This window comes from Apis cerana, linkage group LG9, assembly GCF_029169275.1.
Source record: "Apis cerana isolate GH-2021 linkage group LG9, AcerK_1.0, whole genome shotgun sequence".
NCBI classification, from domain to species: domain Eukaryota; kingdom Metazoa; phylum Arthropoda; class Insecta; order Hymenoptera; family Apidae; genus Apis; species Apis cerana.
In genome coordinates this window covers 3354220-3379337 of record NC_083860.1, presented here as the reverse complement: position 1 = coordinate 3379337, position 25118 = coordinate 3354220, and the positions used below count along the sequence as shown (strand labels likewise).

The 25118-nt window shown below is 33.8% G+C and overlaps 1 protein-coding gene and 1 long non-coding RNA gene across 5 annotated transcripts in view; one reads left to right on the top strand and one right to left on the bottom strand.

Annotated features, from left to right (window-relative positions):
• The window catches only part of LOC108003939 (autophagy-related protein 16-1), a 490268-nt gene that overhangs the window by 432785 nt on the left and 32365 nt on the right, over positions 1-25118 (top strand). For all 4 annotated transcript variants that reach the window (XM_062079974.1, XM_062079976.1, XM_062079975.1 and 1 more), the window contains one exon: positions 24605-24725. In XM_062079974.1, coding sequence (XP_061935958.1) covers positions 24605-24725 — 121 coding nt within the window. The remainder of the gene's footprint in view (positions 1-24604; positions 24726-25118) is intronic.
• Positions 15212-17618, bottom strand: LOC133666735 (uncharacterized). Its single transcript, XR_009831268.1, has 2 exons — positions 17289-17618; positions 15212-15483 (listed from the first exon to the last, which is right to left on the bottom strand). It is a non-coding gene; the product is annotated as an uncharacterized LOC133666735 (long non-coding RNA).

Below are 25118 nucleotides of genomic sequence, written 5' to 3'. Positions count from 1 at the left end.
ATCGTCATCTTAAAGCGCGGCCGCCTTCTTTGAAAATAATTTGTAGCCCCTCCATACAGCTCTCGTGGGCTTAAACCGAACTTAAATTCGCCGATCGATTAATGTTCCGTTACTTATTTACTCAGCGAGGAAAAAAAAGTGAGCGAGCACACTTCCATTGTTGTAGAAACAACGCTTGCCAAACAGAGAACAGGTTTGTGTTCGAGGTAACGGCTGAGCTATGGTACAACTGTACAATTATAATCGTGCATGTCGAAGACCATTATTTCGAAGATCTTCGTAGGATAGCATCGATGAAAAATCTTTTGACGAATTTATTATTATTTGCCTCGATTGTTATTTTATTTCCGTAAGTCGATCACCGTCTGTTCGCGTCAGTTTATTAATTAATATTCATAGGTTTCGTGATATTTTTTCTTTTAAATCGCTTCGCGTATAAAAACTCAGCGAAGTGAGGTGAACGATATTGATGGTTTTGTTTAAGTTTTTTTTTTGCAGCTACAGAATATCGTGACAACGTTTGTTGGCGAAAAAATTCAGAATACGTTATAAAACCCGTTTACTTAAATCGAGCGCGAAATAATATCTTACTTTAGGATAACAAGTTCGCATCAACTTCACGTAGCCAATTATACACGTCAGCGCAATTAAATTTCGATCTCAAGGAATCGTAGAAAATTTCTTATCCGATATATCCATCTGGAGCCAGGTTGCGATCTAAACGGCGGACACAGTTAAGCCATTGAAAAAGACATTTGTCAGTTAAACGAGAGGCACAAGTCGCAAGAGCACATTGCTCAGCAGGTTCTGGCTGGTGGAATTGGGTCAGTTTAATATACAAATCGTGCGTGGCCAACTTGTACTGGAATAGTTTGTTTCGCGATATCTCGATGACCCCTCTCCGTTCATTACCTTGTCCAAATAATAAATCCGAATCTCGTTCGGAACGGTTACGCGTTTCAAACTGTCGTTTTACTCGAAAAAGAAAAGAAGAGAAAAAAAAGAAGAAATCTTTTATCGAAATAATAAATCTTAACGCTGGTAGATTCAAAATGTGTTACACGCGATGAACGCGATCCCAGAGCAAGATTCTGCGCGGGCTTTGTACAAGTTGGGTGCGGGTGAAGTAGCAAGCTTCGCAAGCCCCCAAGTATAATGAACCCTGTGTGCGATAATCCTCGCAAAACCTCGCTTCCCGAACTACGTTTCCTTGGGAGCGAGTACAAGGAGCCCTGCCTCCTTGTGAAAGGAATCTCGAGAATAATCTGAGCCTCGTGGTACATTCTTATTCCGTTCCCGCATCAAGCTTCAATGGCATCGATTTATCACGTGCTTCGTAGGCGAACTACTTGGCCCTCTGGTGTTACATCGTACGAACGACGAGAAAGAGAGAGAGAGAGAGAAAAAGACGCATAGACGTCGATGCATACCATCGAACACACGCGTGTGCGTCACACAGTCGTACGTGTATGCACAGAAGACATAACTCTCGAAAAATCCGTGAGCGTTTCACTGGTATGTAATGCCAGATTGCGTGAATTCGTCACCTGGGTGACATCGGTGAATAGCTCCGCTTTACACGCCGAGTAATGACAAATCAATTTCTCGACAAGCGTTTCCTGGCTAGTGGAAGCAAGCCTCTTGCAACGCAGAAGCGACGCAAAGATCGAAGGTAACGACAACAAGGCGTACAAGGGACAGTGAATATCGCCTCTGACGCGTATTTTAACGCGTTGTTTGTGTCCTTGGTACTCTTGTTAATTTTGCATCTCTCTCTCTCTCTCTCTATTTTGTTAAATTTATATTTAAAAAGTGGAAAGAAATTATTATGCATTGTTTGCACGGTACACTGCAAGTAGTTGGGTCAATTTCCGTGTTTTCGTAGGTTGGTACATGGGCGAGGATATTAGAAATTCAAAGATAGAGGTAGCCTGTTAACAAGGCATCGTTCCAGTTCGTTCCTGGTGAATTTATTTGTCTTCATCAGAATACGTACTCTGGTCTCGTTACACATGGCAGCGTAGGTGAGCTATTCTTCATCGATAGAGGCATTAAATCAAAGCGTGTCAGGCATAGTGGCCTTGTACCAAGATTTTAATAATGCTTCCAGGTTCCTCGAAGCAATCCAGGGTATAGGTTAGTTTTGCTTAAATCTTCGTGCCGCTGTTAACAGCGTCGCGTTATTTTTCTATACCCGTCGTAAGCGAGTTTAATGTAGAAAAATAGATGAGTATAAGTATCGACATTGAATGCAAATTTCATATTTTCATCTAGTTCCCGTCCCACGAATGCGATCTTCTATCTAACTCTCGTGAGACTTTATCGAACATGATGTTAGGTATCAGGTATCCTAGCAATTTGTGGTAATTGTTTCGGTCGAGCACATTACATTAATGATTACGCGTGAATCATATGTGAATAATGGAGGTATTTAAAAGTTAAAAATAATGTGTCGTTATATTAAGCTAACAAACTATGGAAATTCCATAATTAATTAAAAAAGTCAATCGACAAGTGTGCACGAATTTCGTAATCTTTTTACTTAATAACGTCAACGATGAGCCACTTTTTTTATTTTAATAATTTATATTATTCGATATTATTTCATAACAAATTAATTATAACAATATTGAAATTAAATTTAATGAATTCAAATGCTATTAATAATCTACTCGATCAAATATTATATTTGATAATGAATATTTTTATAAATTATTTTCAGAGCGAGTGCACTTTTCTTGGTCTAGAGAAAATTACACAAGCTCTGATTACAAATAAGGACAGAAATTTCGTTGATCGATATTACATTGAGATCAATATCGTTGATCAATATTATATCGAGAAGGGCGGTAATTAGCAGCGAGAACCAATCATATTATGCGCAATCTAGTGGTGTCTCCAAGTACTAATACGCTTAGTTAATTGGTTTATAAGCGAAAGTGTATCGTTTATTCGTTCCATTGTTTACACCTTATTTGTACAATTATTTTCAAAGCGTGATTTATCGAATTGAATAAATAAGTATGATTTTTAAAATATATCTTTCTTATGAAAGAAAAAAACAGAGTAAAAATTTCTTCGCATCGCTTTGTAGTCATTTTCATAAATGTATTTTCTTTTTGTACATTTACAAATGTATAAAGAAGTATAAAGCTGTAAATTTTAATTAAGATTTAATTATTATTCAAATTTCATTCAATTATCGTCAAAATTTAATTGCCATTCTCTCATAATAAAATAATAATTTCCACATTGCAAATTGAAATTGGAAACGATTTCAAGAAATACAAGTAAACTTATAGCATTCTAACGATAATGTAAACTAGGAAGACTTTCTTAAGTGCCATATCATAGTTCGTGACTCAAACACTGAGATAGTGGAAGCTGGATGTCAGAGGATATATCTTATTCATATACATTCGAAAGAACCGCACGCCTATCCTATTCTGTTACCAACTAATCCATTAACATTCTGATTAATTCGTCCCCCCTCCCTCCTTCCCCCTCCCCCGCTCCCCGTTCAACGCCATCAATATCCTAAAAAAATATTTCTCCTACCCTTCTACCGTTTCTTCATTCCTAACGCGTTCCAGTATGATAATCGAAAGAAAGAAAGAAAGAAAGAAAGAAAAAAAAATACTCAACCGGAAAAAAGGAATTTCTTCCCTCCGTGGATCACATAAATAGAATCGAGGCTACGGTGTTCCACCGTAGCGGGGCCATTAAAGCTTATTAAAATTCTTCGCGACAAACTTGAACTTCTTAAAATTCCCGTAACCGTGCATAATTTAAACCCGTGTCCCCGATATAATATCTTATTATATTTTCCCTCCCGTTAACACCGAGCCGCCATTATTTCCCGCGCAAACGTTCCGCATAAGTGGCTGCCTTTATTCCGCGATGCCGCGTTCGGTGAAGCGGAGGCGAAAGACGGTTGGAAGGAGGAGGGGGAGCAAAAATCAAATGCGTTCGTGACCCATCGAAGCTTTTTAGTCATAGATTGCGAGCGTCTTTTTAAACACTGACGAAAAAGGTCTCTTTTTTTTTTCATTGCCAACGGCACGCGTATTGCTGTTACACCATTGACCCTGTTCCACCGAATTGTTACACGAGCGCATCTTCTTCCCTGCATTGAAAAGGAGGAGGCTCGCATGCCGATGCAAACTTACGAGCGGACAGTAAACGCTCTCGAGAGGATTCTCGAGAGATGCAAAACAGTTATACGAGTCAACCTGGTTTGGGCGGACGGTTCGTTCGACTGCGCCGCCGCCATTGTGCGTCGAGGAATATAAACGTCATCGAGCAAAAGGTGGGGTAACTGAATCTGGACTCTGATACAAATTATAATTGATCGTTCTGGATGAAGGTGTCTTGAAGTTATTAGCCTGTTATTCCGGGATGAGAAAGGTTAGGTGATTGGGATAATTGATAGTCTTTATTGGTAGGTTCTCAGTAAGATCGATGTGGAGTGAAATGTTTCGTATCTTTTTTTCTTGTGCGAAATTGAAGGAGTTTAATTTTTCTTGGGAAAATTAATTTTTACACGGGTATTCCGTGTATTGAATTTATTTATGATTGATAAAAATCGAAATTGAAAACGAAGGAATTGTTTTTATTATATTCTCAATTGAATATCGATTAAAAAATAAAACAATAGAGCGCGGATTTTTCCCCTTTCTTTTCTCCTTTAAATAGAACTTGTATCTTGATGAAAATCGATTTCGAAAATGTATCGAGTGTACTTAACTTTGATATCTATGTACCAAAATCGATTAGCCAATAGATATTGATAGCTTATATCGATAACAAACCAATATAGATGGGTAGTAAATTATAGCGTTAACTACATCCTCATAAATACAAGCGCGAACACTAAGAGAGATATACACCAGGACCCATCAAGTTATTAGGAGTTAAGTGCACGAGTTTTCTCTCGAAAAAAGCGTCATTTTGAAAAATTTTATTCCCCATTCCGGAATAATTTTTTTCATAAATTACCATTAAATTACTCTAAATAGTGTCACAATAAATTGTCTCAAAAGTTCCTCGTATTTGCGATTACAAGTGGTAAAAATTTGAAAATAATTGTCATGTCATTTAATAACTGAATGGTGCAATAAATAATCAAAAAACACAAACAAAGAGAAAATTGTCTCTGAAAAAATCGAATAATGAAAGTTTCGAGAACTTTGATACTCGATATAAAATTGTTTAAATGATTAAATTTAAAAATCGAGCGGAAAAAGTGAAAATCGCAACAATTTTAAAAATACAATTTTAAAAAGAATATCTCTACGATAGAAAGAAAGAGAAATTTAGAGCGATCCAATACACTCGCAAAATAAATCGTATAAAAGTGTCAATATTGACGATTGTAAAATTTCTTGAAATATAAACAAACCGAGAGAATCGATCATTCTTGTTATCGGTTCGGCTACACTGTTCAACGTAAACGTTCCTTACCTATATGTTTCTAAACAAGCCGCATCTCGTTCTCCTTTTCCCCCCAGAGCAGCTTGTTCTAACGTTTCTTGGATTGGAAACGGTTTGCACCTTTGTCTAGCCGCTCCTTCGAAGTGAGACATTCCCGTAGAACGAAATATCTATGCGCCTCGTGCCTCGTATTTTGCATCCATGTACGGAAACAAAACTTCAAACGGGAACGAAACTTTTTTTTTTCCACCAAGAATTTCATGCCTCCTCGATACTGAAACCATTGTGCACGAAGCTGAGAACAGCTTGTCCGTTTGCGGAGAGAACAGGTTATTGTCTTAAACAACCATATTCAACCGTGTTGTATTTGCATTCGCTATTTGCTTTAATAATTTCCTTGGGAACTATTTTAATTTTCGTATGAAAAATATGTTACGGTTCCCTTAGTTTTTACTTGTGTTTTTTTTCTTTCTATTTTTCTTCCTCTTTTTGCTACTGCTTAAAACTGTGAGAGATTATACCGAGGAGGAAGGATGCGAAGTAATGTAATTATAAATTTTAAAGTGATTAGGCATTGAAATTAGAGGAGTAAATGTGAGATTATAATTTTCAGTATTTTGATAGAGGGGTAATAATTTTTTTTTATGTTGTATTATTTTTTCTACTTAAACTGTGAGAGATGTGAGATAATTATTCCGAGGAGGAAGGATGTGAAATAACGTAATTATAAATTTTCAAGTGTTAGAGTGACTGTGAAAAAGTTTGAAGTTATATTTTTAATTTTTTTTAGAAGTTTATTATACCTTATCAGATGAAATGTTATGTATTGGTAATTATTGTAGAGGAAATGCTTCCATTTAACTTTGTATATAAAATCCTAGAATATCATAATCGAATCATTTTTGATTATACAAATATGTTTGAATGGAAAAAGAAATTTAATAAAGTATCGGATGAATTGTATACCATGTATTGTGCTTAACAAGCAGAAGTGCATCCTACTTTATATAATGTAACAAGAAATATAACTTCTTCTATATAACAATAACAAATGTGTTCCCTATACAAAGAAACAGCAACGAAACAACAGCAAAAGAAAATTTCTTTTATGATGCAAAGAAATAGAAAAATAAAGTGCTTAAAACGACCTCATTCCAGATATTTCTTGCATGAGAGTTTTATCACATGTAGATATTATCGGAAATGAATCAGCAAATAATGTAGCAGAAGATAGATAATTGAATGTTTTTAAAAAATTTCAATAAGTAATCTTCGAAGAGGGTGCAAAAACACACTTGTACATCTATCTAAAAGAAAAAAGAAAAAAAGATCAAGACCAAATCGTTGAACAATTGATGAAGAATATTTAAAAGGAATTGTACTCGTGTAAATATATAATAACACGTGTACAAATAATTTATAATAATTTTTGAAAACTTTTCTAATAATTTCTGAAAATTATACGTTTTATTAATGGAGCGCCATATGAAGTTATTTTCATTCCACGACGAGGCGCCAAGGAGAAATCAAGGCCATCTAGGTTCTTCACACAGCATGTTATAATTCTTTTAATAGCATCTGATAATTATTCTGGTTAAATTACCTGTGAGAACAATGGGGAATCGTGCTATTATTATTACGTAAGATAGGCGTGAATATTACTTCCTTATATCCATAAAATACAATTAGTCAAATATTTCATTCGACTTTTCTTCTTACCCTTTCACACTCCAATTTATAATTTATTAGATCATGTTTATTCAATTATAATAAATGCATATGATTATTTAATTACGATCGAGTATTATCTTCAGGTGGGAGCATTAAAATCGTGCTTACTCGAAGATAAAAATCATTAAATATTAAAAATGATTAATTATTATTATTACGCGTTTTATCAACTATGTTACACTTCACATTACGGTGAGTTGAAATTAAAAGAAAATTTAATTCCGAATTCAAAAGTAAAAAAGAATGAACGTAAATGACAAAAAAATTATAATATCCATTCAGCCAATTCGATTTTCTAAAAATTGGTTTCTGTTTCGTGATAAATATCGAAAGTTATTCTGCACGTTGATTAGGATTTGCAATATTATGGACATGTTAAATTCGTTTCGAGCGAGTGCATCACATTGAAAATTTTTTAACCTTTATTTTTTTAACCGTATCAAATTATACCGTGTTTTATAACTGCTATTCTATTTTTGTCTTTTTCATTCTGTTATAATCGTGTTTTACGCGACATCCAGCTGAACGCTCATCTCTCAACTCGTGAAAGTTTTTATTAAATTGAAAAGATCAGGAAGCTAATTTCAAGAGTCATAGGCATCGTCACGCACCTGCACTTGTTGTTAACGTCGAAAGCAACGAGAATAATCTTGTACAAGTAATTCAATACGTTACACCATTTTCACATAAAATCTCGTGAAATATCGAACAACGCTTCTTCTTCGATCGTTCGTTCAATTAATTATCTTCCGCCTAGATTCTAAACGATTGGATTCGAAAAGCGAAAGCAGACACTTTGTTTTTTTTATCCCGATGGATTATGCATACTTATTAAAATGTACGTATGAATTAAAAACACGACATAATAACAATAATAATAAATAAACAAAAATAAATACACAAGCAGAGTTTAATATCTCTTGATCTCTTTCGAAATGAAGAATATCTTTAAATGCTTTCTTATACATGTATTTTATCACTCACTCAGAGGCGTACAATTATAAATTTTTCACTCTATAATATTCGACGTATAAAGTGAGTTTTCTATTCTTGATACTTGAAATTCTCGTTAATCAATCTTCGTTATAGATAAATTTCCAAGCGGATGGACGCGAAATATTCAACGGGGGATCAATTTAACACGGAAACAATGTCGCGGCTAGAATGAATTTTTATAAACACGCCCGCATCCGTCCAACGGCGGAAAGCTATTTTTCGAATATTCGCGACTTACCGGGGCGGCCAGTCCCTGCGCTCCCACTCTATGAATGCTAAATTAACCAGCAGAACAGTGTGCACTCATCATTAAAACTGGTTCGAGCCAATTTCCACTCCAGTTGGACAAGTATTTGTTCGCCGGCCGGGCGATTTGTTGAATAATTTGTACGAGCACGTATGTACGGAGGGACACGAGACGACTCGATGCATAATTAATTGGAAGGATTATTATTCAAGGTCCTCCGGTTTAAGTTTTATAACTTATTCAACGATGGGAGGAAACAAGCGTGAAGGGAAAGAGAGAGAGAGAGAGAGAAAGAGAGAGAAGAGGATAATAATTCCGCGGATAGATTGAAAAGTCTCCTCTTCCCTTCTTCTTCCCTTCGTTCGAAATCTAATTTACGTAACGCGAGAGATTTTTACTTGCTTGCTTTTATTGTACCCTCGAAGCCTGTCGCGAAAACAAATAAATCTCTGTTCAGTGAACCGCCTATGTGTACCGTTCGTAAGCGGAAATCGACGTGGAAAAATAATACCGGGGAGAGAGGTGAAAACGTCTCATCTGCTGGAAATGGAAGGCGTATAAATTGATACGATCAGTTTTGTAATGTGTAAGAGAAGTATTTTTATATTTGTGTGTGGTTCGTGTAATGATAAAATGGTAGATGTAATGTTTTATGTAGAAAAAAAATAAATAAATAATAACACGTATAAATAAGATAGATTTCATTTATAAGAATTTAATCTGTTTTGAGAACGATTTGTGTAGAATTTTTTTTTTCTAAGAATATAAATACGTAACGAAGATTTAGATTATGAAGTCGAGGATATGAAAATATTTATTATTGTTTTCGAAAAGAATAATGAAGTAAAATTTGTTCTTCTATTAAAGTTGAATTTAACTCTTTTTCTACTATCGCTTTATAACGAATTTAATAATTCAGAATAATACGGATCGGGTCTGATCAGTCATTCAGATACGTTGCCATAAATACATTTATAACACCGCAGAAATAATCTTGCCTATACGTTGTTATAGAACCGATAATTAAATTTATTGCTCGATAAATTTTATAATAAACCACGATAGTAATTAAGATATTTTAAATTCGAAAGTTAATTTAAATTTACTTCTGTAATTTAAAGCACGTTTCGAAAATATGAAATTTGAACACATATTAATTTATTTCTTTGAACTAAAAAAATTTCGTAAAAATAATGACCAGGAAAGAACCCTTTATATTCACTGTAATAAAGATAATTTTCAATACGAAATTTGGACGCATATTAATATTCATTTTTCGGAATTAAAAAATTTCATAAAAATATCGTAATAGTCAAAAGATATATTTTATTACTGATTTGATAGAAATTATAATTTGAATTATATTAAAAAAAAAATGTATTCATTTTAAGTAATTCTTATGTTTAATAATTAAAAATTATTATTCATGATTTTATTCATAATATAATTTACGTAATTTTCAGATATGGATATTAAACGAGAATATGTTTTTTTCCAAATTTCGAGATTATAAAGTGATCACTTTTTAAAAATTATATAAGTTAATTTATAAATACATTCATGTATCAAATATATATAATTAAAATATTTAAATAATTGCGATTATGGAGTTCGAAATATAATTATACACAAATTTCTGAAATTCTAATAAAATTCTAATAAAAATCCAAGAAGCAAACAAATAACAACAATGCAGCAGGATTTGTCCTCTCTAAAGATAACAAATTTTTAACATTGTATTAAATTCAAGGATCTACGTATATTAACACAAGGGTTAAATATAAGAACACGTTAACATTAAACCAACGGCGCGTAAATTAAAACGCTCGCTCGACCAGAATAAACTCTCGTGCTGGCAAGGACGTTCGCGCGAACGTTCGCAAGGAGCATCCAAGCCGGAAGGAGGAAGAGGCGGAAGAAGTTGAAAGAAACGTCCGTGACTCCGGACGTTCAATCGCGTTCTCATCCTCGCTCGAGTCTCGTTCCTGCCGCGCGATCAGTTTCGTCCTCTACTATCGGCTAACGAGAGGATGCGCGAGGCGCAAAAGAAATAAAGAAGGATTATACGGGGAAAGAAAAAGGCAGAAAGAGCGCCGCCAGTGAATTTGCATTAAGGTCGGTGCACACGGGTTCTTTGCGCACGATGCTTTTCCGCGTTGCCACGTTTTCCCCGCGGGCGATCACGCCGCTGTTGTGCGGTTTCCTTTAGACCGTCGTCTGCTGCGAGCCGTTTACGTGACAACCGAAGAAACAGAGCCGAAAGTATCCGGACCCGCCTTATCTCCTTTCCACTTTCCCTCCCCCTTTCGTGCGATGGCAGCGCCATCTCGTTCTGGAATCTCGATTATGTCGACGTCCATGCGTCAAAAGTTAACCTCCTCCGACCGGAAATAGCTGGCGCCAATCGCTTGCACCAGGAATTTTTCATCATCGTTCCAAGCACGTGTAAAGAAGAATTCGGGTTTCGTTATATTGGCCTTTCGCAACACTGTGTGTTTCGTGTGTTTACGGCTTCCTTCGATCGAATTGTATGGTTTATGTATGTGAATGTTTTGATTTATTGTGAATTTTTATATAAATATATATATTTTTTGAAATCTTGTACTCTACTTTGTTTTCGAATGTATCATAATTTTAAAGGATTTTTAATTAAAATTGCAAAATACTTAATTCTGGCACTAATAAATTCTGATAAAAAATAAAAAATAATCATTATTATCATATTAGATATTAAGTATTATAAATTATATATTAAATCGTTCGCTTATTTTCGCTTGACGTAAAATTATAAAATATCGAAAAAGAAGTTTGTAATTTGAATCCATTTATATTATTTTTCATCAAGAGGAGTGATTGTACAATATATATGAAAACTTATGAGAGTGCATATACGAGTTAAATCTTACTCGCAACATTCCTCGATTCTGTGCTAAAGGCGCTTCTAATTGTTTCGTCTGCGCAAACTTTGTATACGTCCAACACCTTTTGCCCTGTTACGCTTCCGTGAATGCATTGCTTGCAAAGTTATTGTGAAAACATAGAGATTACTAGGTGGAGAAGTACGAACGAAATTATCTAAGACAGTGCATTTGATTATACACTTTATGAAGGATAATTTCAATCTTTGTGATAAATATGGCATGTTGATATCGTATAAAAAAACAAATTTAATTTTCTTAAATCTTATATAACTGATTGACAAAGAAGAAACGAATAGATTCTCGATAACCGTTGAAGAAAGAAAAGAAAAATGACATTAATCATTATCGAATTTTAAATATATATTGGTCCAAGTATAATATAATTATCCGATAATGGAGTTACGCGTGGGTTTCAGGAGTCCACCGAAGTGCAACCATAATGTGTTACTCGTGGTCACAAATTGATTGTAAAACGTTTGCTGGGGTTCGCGATAACTGTAAAGTGGTGGTCATTGTTTGGTAAATAAAAGCAACATGTTTATGCAACCTTGTGGTAATTGTCGTCACTTGTTACGTTGTTTCCACGAATATTATCGACTTATGCAATTTGTCCCAACTTATTCAACGTCAAAGCAAAACGATCATCTTTACGAATAAAACGAGAGGGAGGGAAAGGCCGTATCCGTGTAATGCAGTCCATTCACATTATGCAAACGGCACGAATCGAACAGGGTTGAATAAAATCGACGTAAGATATCTTATTCCATCTTACTTTACCCTCGTAATGTATCGAAATGTATTCGTGGAAGGAAGATATCTCGTGGATATTTTCAACGGAACTAATGTCGAACACAAATAAGGAATAATTCATCATTTGGGTCGAAGAGAACCAAAGACTATGAACTAAACTGGTTCCTTTACGTAAGAAATTTAATACAACCTGCCTCGATCCAATGTCACAGTCATTTTTTGACCAAATTGCACGAACATAACCTATAAGTTGAATATATTTTTGTATTAAAATATTTACAGACAAACTTGATATAATATCTTTATATTTTTGCTTGCGATTATGAAATCGAAACATCTTATATAATCAAGATATTTAAAAGTATCAATATTGTGGTAAATTAAATTTTCATTAGCACAAAATTTTATTAAAATAAATTGTAAATGCTAAAAAGTTTTTCGTAATTGGATATGGTTATATATGGATTAAGATCTTTTGCATTAAAAAATTAGATATGTTTTGGATACTTTTTAATAGATTAATAAAATAGAAAATGAAATAATATTAAATATTTTTCACATAATATCGATATTATATTATATTTTTTAATACAATTTCTCAATCATTGTATTATTTCTTTCCCAAGAATACAATTTTTATTACATCGTAACAAAGTATTATAGAAAAATATCATAGAAAAATAATACAGTTCTTTCATTTCTCTTCTCTTTCTCGTATACAAAAGAAAAACTCAATTCTCTTATTAGCATTCCAAACTGGAAGTATTATTCCTGCAAGTCATAAGATTCCTGTTCCGATACTAGCAAAAATCCTCATGTTAAATACGTTTCTCATTCAGTTTCTTAATTGCACGCTTCGACAATACGCGAAAAGTATCGTGGAACTCGTTCGAATTGAAAAAAATTTAAACCAGCCGTTTAATCGTATTATATCCGATAACGATATTAATGTGCTCGGCATACTCGCTCACAAGTTTTAAACAGAACCTGATTTCGCGCATAATACATTTATTTCGTTAATAACCAGTCACGTAAGTAATTTATATTATCCGATATAGATTATCATCTTGAGATTGTACTTAATTTGATAATTGGCAAAGTTCTCATGCGTTAAATTTAGCCAACTTTTAACTTTAAGTTTTTAAAAACTATTTTTGGATACTTTATGAACGAAACGAAGAAAACAATTGATATTGCATATTATTATTTTCAAAAATAAAATAATAAAATGGAAGAAATTCTTATCTAACATCTCAAACTTTCTTTTTATAACTTGTCAATATTAAAAATATTATACAATTATCGAAATAAAAAAAAGTCATTATATATTCATATTATATTTAATTATTATATCGTATTTTAATGGAAATTAAGCTCGATTATAGCACATAGTTTAATAGTGTGTTCATACTGTTTAGCTGCAGCTTGTACTTGGTTTAACAGTTCTCGTTTCACTTAATTGGAAGTTAGCTTAACAAGTATCATAATATTTCGAGGTGAGCTCATTCTGGATTTGACAAGTACACCTATCGAGAGCATTATTATTACCCGAACTATAATGTTTGCAACGAAAATTTATTATAAAATTTATCTTCAAGACGATTTATTATCCGAATTCTTTATTCTTAATATTTTTCTGTTAATTTTGCACCTACATTAATATAAATATTTATATCATCAAATTCTATTGTGACAATGAAATACGAATAGAGATAACATATAATCGAGCAGTAGAATAATTGGCAAAACGTTATAATATTAAAATTTTCGGATGATTCAGAAATTTTTCAAATTCACAAAATATACCAAGAATCGATCACTGCCATAGAAGAGATAAAAGGAAAATTCTCCTAAAAAAAAAAAAAAAGAAAAAAGAGAAAAAGAAAAAAAAGAATACTATTTTTCCTTTCCTCGAAACAGATCCATTTCCAGGATTACTTTCGACCCACTCTGTATAAGTATCGAGTTATACAGTAAGTACGGTATACATGCTCGCGCATCGCTCGCTCGTTCGCGCGGTTTGCCAAGCGAGTTATCAGGAAGAGCGAGAGAGGAGGGAAAGGAGAAAGCGAAAGAGAGTAGTCGACGGTGGCGGGGAAGGGGAGGGGGGAGGGCTAGCAACGACTAGTTACACGTATGAAATAATCTATTATCTGGAAAGGGGAGTTATCTGGTGCGGGCATTGAATCGCCAAGGTCGCGGCGAAGTCTTGACGGAGAAAGGAAGACGGAAGGAAGGTTGGTAGACAACGATGGAGCGGGACGGAATGACAGATAGAGCGATAAAGGAAGAGAGAAGTCTCACAGCGGTCAACGAACCTCCTTCGATGCTCGACTCCTATGTATACCTATGTATCTATACATTAGCGATGTTACTAACGCAACGGCTATCTACGTATGTACGTACGTACGTAAGTACTTACGTATAGGAGGCACCAGCCTACCATTCAGTCGGCGCTGCTCTCGCTGCCTAGGCGCCCGCCATCTACTGGGTGTTTCTTCGTATGCGATGTACATATTGATGCTTTGCACGGCGCGATGACAAAGCGTAAAAGGCTTCGTTTGTTTACCCTGGATGATGCTCTTGCGAGGATATTAAGTGGATCACGGTTGTTGAATGATCTTGGAACTTGTAGTTTGAGATTGATGGAGAATTTTAGTCGTGTGTGGGTATTGAATGAAATGTATTAGTTTCGTATATGTGTGAAATATGTTTACCGTGAATGGACAATTTTATATTTAATTAAAGAATGGGTTGTAGACGAGAAGAGGATAGTTAAAGAAATGAATATTAAATGACGTTAAGTTAAGTCAAGTTATGGGCGATGTATTTTTATGTTTAATTTATCTAGGAATCATTATAATATTCAATATTCGTGTATTCATTTAAAGAATAGTTGTTCGAACAATTGTGTTGCATAAATGTTGAAACATTATTTATATAATCTTTTCTATTTTTCTTTTAACTACGTCAATATATATAATTTTCTAATGAAATTATCCTTCAACACGTTGTTCCTATTATTTTCAAATATTAAATTTTAATAATTGTATAAAATTATTATTAAATGATACGAAATTTAATATACTTGAACACAATGTATATATATAAACCTGATAGATAACACTAAAAATTGAATTGTACAATTCCTTTTTTTTATTTCTCATATATCTATTAATATTATAATATCTTTTGGATAAACATACAGGAAACACCCTATATATGCATCTAGTAAAGTGCCTCACAGTGCTGCCTTCTCCTGTTCTTTCTCTCCTCCTCCTCCTCTTCCTCCTCCTACTTCCCTTTCTTCCATTCTCCACCACCTTCTCACCACCTTCTTCCTCAAGTTGGTCTCCTCTTTCTTTGCGAGCCACCGCTTCTGGAGCACCGGCGTCTAGGTTCCTACTAAATAACAAGTGCTTAGATTTACCTAACAATCTTCTTATTTTCTTTGTCATGTTCATGGCCTGGCCCGCTAGCTTTCTCGATAACGGTCGCATCGAAATGACGTCCTTGGCGTGTTCGACCTAATAATTAGGAAAAATATCGACAGCCAGAGAAGCCGTGAGCGTTTCCAATGAGCGGCCGACTTTAAACCTACCGACGAAATGAGAGTGTCGATGCTCTGTTGCACGCGTATCGCTAGGCGAGACGCCATCTTCCGTTTTTTCTCTTGAAACGATAATATGATGAGATTTGATTTAGACTCGTGAGCCAACTCTGCTGATGTATTTTTTCTCTTTCGTAGAAATAAACGCAACGGTCTGATTAATATTTGGAATATTTTGCATCCTTCGAAATGTGAGGTTAAAATTTTGCTTCTTCTGTTTCTCGGTAAATATCGTTTCAAAGTGAAAGAGGATTACGAAAAAAATGTAGAAAATAATTGCAAGATCGAGGAATTTCAATAACTCGAGAATCCTGAGAATGTGAACATACGCTAAAAATATACAAGTCCGTGATAAATACGGTAAAAAATTTTTTTATGAACATTTCCCTCTATAATTATATTTTTCGTAACCGGCAATTTATCTCTATAACAAAGGTTCTTTCTTCAGCGTCGGAAAATTAATAGATACAAGTATCTTCGTGTTTTCAAATTAATTGTAATTCTCTAATTTTATCTTGCAATAACAGTTTCCTGTTCTGAATCTGTTGTGCAATATCGAAATTATAAGGAATAGAAAAATATGTTTCTTGGTAAAGAGAATCGCTTTAACCTATTTTAACCCATTATTTTAAGTATTATCTTACTTAATGATGCGTTCCTCGTATCTTGTACCCCTTGTATTTGTTTTGAAAGCAGATCTTAAACATAATTTTAATTAATAAACAATATAACATATCCTATTATAATTCATATAACATATTTGTTCATTATTTTTCGAGTAGAACTTGCTATCTTTAATGGATTATAAATCTTGTTTAACTTTCGAGGCGAATTTTTCTTTCGACAATGAACAATACAATATTATAGCAGAAAATATAATAGATTGATTAAAAATAGGTTGAATCTGATTTTCAATTAATAATTTTTATTTTTAAACAAAAAGAGGAAAGAGTTGTTACATTCGCAAAGATTAATTTTATTTCTTGATTTTTTAAAATCGTTCAAAATTTTTCTTGTCGAATGATTACAAGATTTTCTATATTTCGAACTTCACATCCTTTTACGAGACATTTCACTCCCTAGTTGAGGATGTAGTTCTAGGATGGCTTTTAGTCTTGAAATCATAACACTATTAACCTCGATACTAAAATCCTCTTTAAAATCGAAGCACAAATCATTCAATAAAAAAATCTTAGAAATATCGAGTAGAAATCGAGAAAAATTTTCGTTCCATTATGGTGGAAAAGGAAAATGTAATAAAAAGTTACGATTTCGAGAAATGAAAGGCTCTTCTTCGATATTATTTTTAGTTTTCAGCATCCACGATTTTACGATTATATAACAATCCAAACTTCAAGAAAACGAGAACTGAATGCACGAGAAATTTTCACTCACCAATCTTTAAACGAAGATTTTTTCGAAGATATCAATCCATTTTCAATTTTTCCATGATCATTTGCATCCATATATTTAGAGTAACACTCTTATAAGTGATACTTTATTTTATTATATATATCCAATAACATTAATAATTTTGTATTCAATAATATTACTTTAAATCATTTATATGATAAAATATATAAATACGCGCAATGATTACCTGTTCGGCCATATAAATTTGTCTCTCCTTCTTCATCTTCAATGTTTTTATTGCATAGGTTGTTACAAAACTTAACTTACGTAACCTATAGTTCACGTTAGATAAAATAGTATTTACGATCGTGCATTCTGTTTCTAACTGTTCATAACATCCCTGAGTTTAGTTGACATCTCTATATTTAGCACGTAAGATTCCGTTACGTTCTGCACTTCGCCAAAGTTTTCTACGAAACAGTGAGCATTCGTTTCCATTGATGCGTGAGAGACGTGTTAGCCAAGTAACTGTGGCTCGATGCCAATGATCGAAAGGTTACTGTAAAAATAATATTCACAATAAATTCTCAAATTCGGTTAGATTTTCATATTGTTTTTCCTTTTTCCTTTTTTCAAATATACATGCCACGATATATTTCTTTCATAAATCACACTCACGAATATTTAAATCAGATACAATAAAAACGAATAAAATAAAAATGGAACAATACTCTCTTATCTTACGCTTAATAACTGTTTAATAACTGTGATAATTTATGAATAAATGCGTGTGACAATGCGAGATAAAACAGAATCGTTCATGAGAGAAAATATACATTTACATGAAAAGGTGGATAGAATGTAAAACCAAAATATGTAGAACAATATAATCTGCTGTTATAAGCTTGTAAAACATTTTATCAGAATTTTATAGATAAGCATAAGAAGAGCGTTCTTTTTTTTGTACTAATATATCATAAATAATTCAAGAACTTTTTTCTTTTAAATTTTACCAACTCTCAATTCATTGTAATTACTTATTGTTTAAATTTGAAATATTAATAAGAAGAACAATAATTCAATAATAATTCGTGATAAAATAATATATATTCAACTCTGATTAATTTTTCTTCCCTTGAAATGCTAAAATAGTCGCATGGTTTTGTCCATTTTTCTATTCTATTGTATAATAAAATTACACTTTCATCGCAATCATCCCGCTAATGTCCCGCGGGAAATTTTTGCATCGTTTTAATATATTATTCACAGTGACACGCGCAATGTAACATTTAATGCCCGGTTCAATTAACGAAATCAGAAAACTACCAGCAACAACATTAGTATTATACAATCTTGTTACATTCTTGCGCTTGGGGCGATGCCTTTCAATCATTCACGCTATTACGAAGGGAGGCTTATTTTATTTCTGAATCCATTGAGCTTCGCTGATGCAATAATGCAATAGGGAATATAATTGCACACATTGCGTAACTTAGGGCTTAATCACGCGTAATTTCGCGTTGTGTTTTTCACGCGTGCTAATGGAACAAATTACTCTTGACGACGTAGAATAATGCAATGTTGGTTTACGTTTCAATTCGACGAACTCAACGTGTATGAATGAATCCCGATAGAAAAATCGACGGAAAATATTTCAGACAAATGGACGATAAATCGTGTTCAAAATTTATTTATTTTTATACGAACAGCACGTAAATTGATCCTTATGAAATAATAAAATTCGAATCGTAATGATTGAACGATGTACAAATTCGTTAAATCTAGTTCTTCATTGATAATCATGTCTCGATCGATAAAAAGAAAAATCGAACATCGTAAAAATATCCCTTATTATTTTTTCGTATTACCGCTCATTCCGTATCTGACCTATTTATTATGATCACAGTTCAAGGATCCACGTTTCACTGCTGTAATTATACCAGTAATACCTTTATTAAAATTCCGTTATGATAATCCAATTGGGACGAACGGGATGTCTCAATTTCGGTAAATGGCGGTCCGTTAATGGGATTAATTAAACTGGAATGTTTACCCGACAACCGTAATTTATTGCGTTTTCACGGTATTCTCATATATATATATTTCGAAATATATAACATTGATAATCACGATCGAAGATGCGGCTAGTGGACCAATATCGAATTGGCAGAGAGGATAGAAAACAGAGGGAGAAGGGGGGCAAGAAAGAATGGGGATAGAGAAATGGCTTTCTTCGCGTTCTTGGTATTGCAGTCTTGAAAATATAGATTGACTAGACTGCACCTAAAAGAGTTGAAGGAGTAGTGGAACAGTTGAATACTTGGGTCGCGCCCAAGTATTCTTCGATAAAAGCCCTCAAGTACCTTTATGCTATGGCTCACACCCTATACAAGAGAGTTCGGTGTTCTTTCCCTTTATCGTACGACTATTTCGTGTGCATCAATGGAGATCGGGCTTCCTTTTCGTGACACGACAATTTTACAATGTAAATTATTTGCTATTGAGATTGTACATTTGTCGATACACTGTGTGATATTTTATCGTGTCATTATTTTTCCTCCCAACGAGACCAAATAAATATTTCCATCGAGTTACATCGTGTTGCTTTTATAAAAATTTTTCAAAATTTAAATCACAATTCTCGAGGGACAATATATTTTCGAAAGGTCTCAATCTTTTTTTCACTTACGTTAAAAATTATAAAAGCGGAACATTTGTAATAGAACAGGGGATTAAACGAATTACCCACGGTTCCAATCCGTCCGTTCCTCGTTACAAAGCAGCACGAAATACCCACTGTTAAATATAATAAAGCATCAAACGGATATTTAACCGTTCACCGTATTAACTTCTCCAATCTCCTTACATTCACCCACACAAAGCGGTTTAAATCCGTACCGTAAATTCGTACCACGTATTACGTATAGAACCGCGCGCGCATACGTTAATTTATCGATCGTGTTATTAATTCGATCCCCCCCTACCGCAGCGCCATCTAATTAATTTGATTTTCCGATCGACTGTGCGTACCACCTCCCATTCACCTGTCCCATTGCGAACCGGTGTCACTTTCCGCGGAGTTTTTGCCACCCGCAAAAATCCGCATAATAGGTTCAACATGTTATAATCTTGGAGGATAAAACCGATAAAACCGATATCTCGTCGCTTTGGTCGCGTGTATCGCGTCTTTTTTCCTTTTACCTCTCGAAAGAGGGAGAGAGAGAGCGCTCTATTCAATACGACGACTCTCCCTCGCTGTTGCACGAGTCAAGTATCGAGCCAAGTGACACGAGAAGAACGTTGGCCAATCAAAACGAAAACATCGGCTCGGCTGTGTTGTAATTATGGCCGTGGACGTTAGGCGGCGGAATTCCGCTTCGCGGAAACACTCCCGTGCCCCGTGTCCGTGTACACTAACGAAGTGGCAGTGAAAAACGATGAGAACAGCATGGAAACCGCCTGTCCCCTGTCTCCCCTTTGCACGTCCAAGTATGTGTAAACTTTGCTCAGAGCAACGCATATATAACGTTCGTGTCCTACCTGAGATGTTTCCCGTGAAAGTAGCTGATAGTTTGTTTTGCGGCTAACAACACCCGATTTGCGTGTAACGTGGACGCGATCCAACTGTACTCGAACCGTGCTTGTATCGCATTCCTGTCTTCGGGAAAATTGGAATCGTTTCATTAACGGTAACATCCTTAACGCGCTCGATGCCGGCCGAGTCACGGTTGGACGGGTGTACTTGATTGGATATTTGGTAAAATAAGTGTGTTACATTAATTAGCGACGCGACGGATCGAGTTGACTATATATTATTTATTCGATTCTTTTCTCGTTTGATTGCAATTACAATTAATCGAATAATGCATCATCATTGGATTTATTATTTCGCGTAATATTCAATGTATTTTATTATTACATAAATGAATTTTTGATCGTTAATAAAGTTGATAATATAACAATGTAAAATCGTCCACGATATCTAAATTCTAATTTCAATTTCTTTGCTCATCGTTTCATGTTCAATTCAATAATTTCACACTTGAATAGCGATAAAAATCTAATAAAATCTCATCCTCATTTATTATATACGTTCAAAACTGTGTACAGTGGCAAAATACGAATACAATTGGCGGGCTTTAAAAACGAAGCCAACGCACTGGTTGTAAAGCTGGGGTCGCTAGTTACTTCCAGGAAGGTTACCAGGTTCTTCTTCTTTCCCCGTTTTTACCGGCTTTAATTGAACCTTCGTACAGCTCGGAGGATCCATCCATTTCCCTTTCGCGGTATTCCTCCTCTCTTCTGCCTCGAATCTCGCCGAGTTCACCCTCCACGGAACTCTACGAAAGAGTTTATACCTTTATTGCAAGGATGCATCTGGTACACGTCTTGCTCTCCCTCCTCCTGTTCCTCGTAAAAAGACGATATCAGCTATATTTCGTGAATCTTGGTCTTCAGCTTCCAGGAACGATGTATAACGCGATGGATTCGAAAGAGGTGGCTTCTTGTAGGCAATGTAACACGGTTCAGAGGCGAAACAGAAACGCGAGCGAAACACTCGAAAACCCCTTTTCCTCCTTCTTCTTTTTTTTCTTGCTTACCAACGTCGAAGGGAAGAGCGGTAAAAACTGCGACGATAAAAGCACTTGGCGAATCGTTGCCCTGTGATTTTCTTTGGTGGAAAAATGGCCACGATCGTTGAATCCCGCGATTGGAAAAAAAGGCTATGTAACGCTTTTATATATATATATATATTAAGTAAGTTAACTGGGCCATTGGTTTCACTGTGAAACCGCCATATTATTTTACCTCTTTTCGTGGTAGCTTGGATTTGAAACGAAATTACTTCCGATTCTTTATTCTTTATTAGTTTTTTTCTTTCTTTTACTGAAACTGTTTTAATCCAATGTAATAATCAATGGTCAATTTTTATTTTCCAATGTTTATTTATCTGCGATATATTTCGTTTTTTACTGCAGTTTTATGAAGAAGGAGGAAATTCTTATTTGTAATTCATTGACAAACTTTTTCAAGATATAGTATTCTTGATAATAATGCACAATATTAATTAAATTATATGATTAATTATATGATAGTATTAAAAGAGATAAGATATTACGTTTATGCTGTCTTATTATTAATTTCTGAATATGTTTAAACTCTTTTGAACACTTTTAAAGTATAATGTGATTCACGAGATGAAATAATTTAAGGTATATAACGTGTAATAAGCTTCATTAACATTTTATTAATTCATATTATTAATCGTTGTATCATAATTTTATTCAAATGTAATTTTAAATTATCTTTCTATTATAATTATTACATTTACAAATCCATTCTTATCTATTTCTTTAAAGTACATGATTATGTAAGATCTTAATCAGAGATTTACCGTCTACGAACTCTTATTACCTAGCTTACATGTTTCATGTTCCTTCATATATTTCTTCTTTATCTCCTGTATAACCAATTTCAAAACACTGTTGCATTATCTGATGTTACATTTTCATTTCGAACTGCACAAAAACGACACATTTATTTCTATCATAATTTTTCTTATATTTTACACATAGAATATATAGCGAAATTAAAATTAAAATAAAAATGTTAAATCGATATTAATTAACTCAATAACAATGGAACTTACAATTATATCATGTATATTTCGTATAGAATTTTTAAAGCTATTTATTTCTTTTTATAGAAATTATAATCTTCAATTGTCGATTTTCATTCATATCTCATATATCTCATATTTTATATAAATGACATAAATAAATATGTTAAATATCTTTCTTTTTGTATTCAGTTTTACCTGAACATACATAATTTTGTTTACAAAATATCAATATATCAGAAAATTTTAAAAAATTATTGTTAAATATTTTGATGAGTAAATGTTTAATTCCAATATAATTAAAAATCGTATATTATATCAACTAAAACGAGTATTTCAAGGAAAAATGGAAAAATACTAATTAAATTTAAATAACGTACTATTATTTGATCCGCCGAATTTAATTCTTGGAAACATCGCTAGAATGCGTACAACGATAATCGATTCTCGCAGTAATAGATGCTTGCCGAATATTAATGTAGCATAGTAAGCAATACGTGGACAAACAGTTTCATCGATCGAACGATCTTGTAATCCTTTGTTCTAGCTTCTAACTAAATGATAACGTTGATATTTGCGATCTTTGAATTATTGATCGTGAAATATTCAGGTATCGATGTAAGACTTTAATTTATAGATATTTACATTTAATATTATTTGCGAAGTTATTTATCAATGATATATATATATTCATACCAATTTATCTAAAATTGTAAGTTAAAACAAACAACTTGATATAGCAAATATAACTTTAGATTCACTTAGATATTACTTGGAAATTTACGTATGTATTATCTACACCATTCGTGAAGGGAAGAAAAAGGAATGTCGAATCTGATAAGAATCGAGAAAGGGCGTGCAATCGTAAGTTTGAATCTCGTTGGGTGGAGGACAATCGGGAAAGAGGATCCAGTGGATCGTTTAATGTTCCTGTAAAGAAACGGGGGGAGCTCACCTCTGCACTTTAGACCAACTTCTCGAGACGTTGGATTATAGTATAGCCCGATTCACTCTCTCTTTTCCTTCACCCACCTCCACGGGAGTGGAAAAAGTTCTTTTCTTGACTCGTATAACGTAGGTGGGTGGCTACGGTTCCTCCTATCTGTGTTTCTTTTGCGTTAGAGCCCTTCAGGCTAAACTTCTGGCCCATTAATTTACATTAGGACATTTTTCAAGAGCTCCCAACGCCCGTGTACCTTAAAATTGGCGAAGTCTTCTTTTTCACGCCACTCTCTCCCAGGGAAAGGAACGCCCCCGAGTTCGTGTTTCCCTTGTCGACGTTGCGCTTGAATTCTTTACCATTAAATACCGAATCCAGGAGAGCTGTGTGTCGGATAATTCTGTTAGTCCTTTATTTCTTGCTCTTTTATTGTTCGGCAATACTATATCACTCTGATCTTTCCATTTTCATGTTTTTACGCGCAAGATTTTCTATATATTATAATGTCTTAGACAGTGAAAAATTCATGTTGGGTTTCATATTAAATGAAATATTTTAATCAATCATGTATCTTTTAGAAGAAGAATATCGAAAATAATATTCTTAAAGTTTGTACTAAATTTCATTTTATAACATTATCAATTAAAATATTCTATTAATATTCGAAATATCAATTTCGTGAAAATTTTCCTTTCCTATATACAGCTTGTTTAATATGAAAATCGGTTGAAAATTGTACCAAATGTTATCGATAATATCAAAGACCAATATGTGTACATATTATTATTATTTTCGTAATCTTTATTCGCCAGGGATAAAATTTTATTGGAATAAAATCCTGGCCATCATTGTAACCACGATAACGTGTGTGCATCCAGTGGAATCCAAGTACCAATTGTTACTACAATCTTCTTTAATACGTCACGTACAATACAAATGATCCTATTATCACACAGAACGTGTTGGTAAATGTTCCAAAACGACATTTCCATTTCTGTTTCAGCACACTCTAACGGGCCACTGCGGGAAGGTGATGGCTGCGAAGTTTCTTGGCGAGCCTTCAAAAGTAGTTACTGGCAGTTACGATCGTACCCTAAAAATTTGGGACCTGCGTAGCAAAGCGTGTAAGTAACCAGTGCCAAATAAATAGGAAACGTTTGTTATAGACTCTGATATTTTATTCGTAATCATTGTTGCACTATATATATGTGTATAATGCTAATATATATTTACTGGAATTTAAAAGGAACATGAATCTGAATATTCGTACGCGTTTTATATGTTTTTATGCATGTAAAGTACTTTTGAATAATCAATAAGTGCTTTGCATGAATGAAAATACGAGTTATTAGCAGATTATAAAAAAGGATTTTGTTTAAAGTTTCATGGAGGAATAAGAAAAAATATAACATCTTTAAATATTACGCGAAAGTTGCAAAAATATTATTCAGAATATCGAAGAGAAATCTTCATACGGTTTATAAAAAGACGATTAAAACAAAAAGAAATAAAAGAAA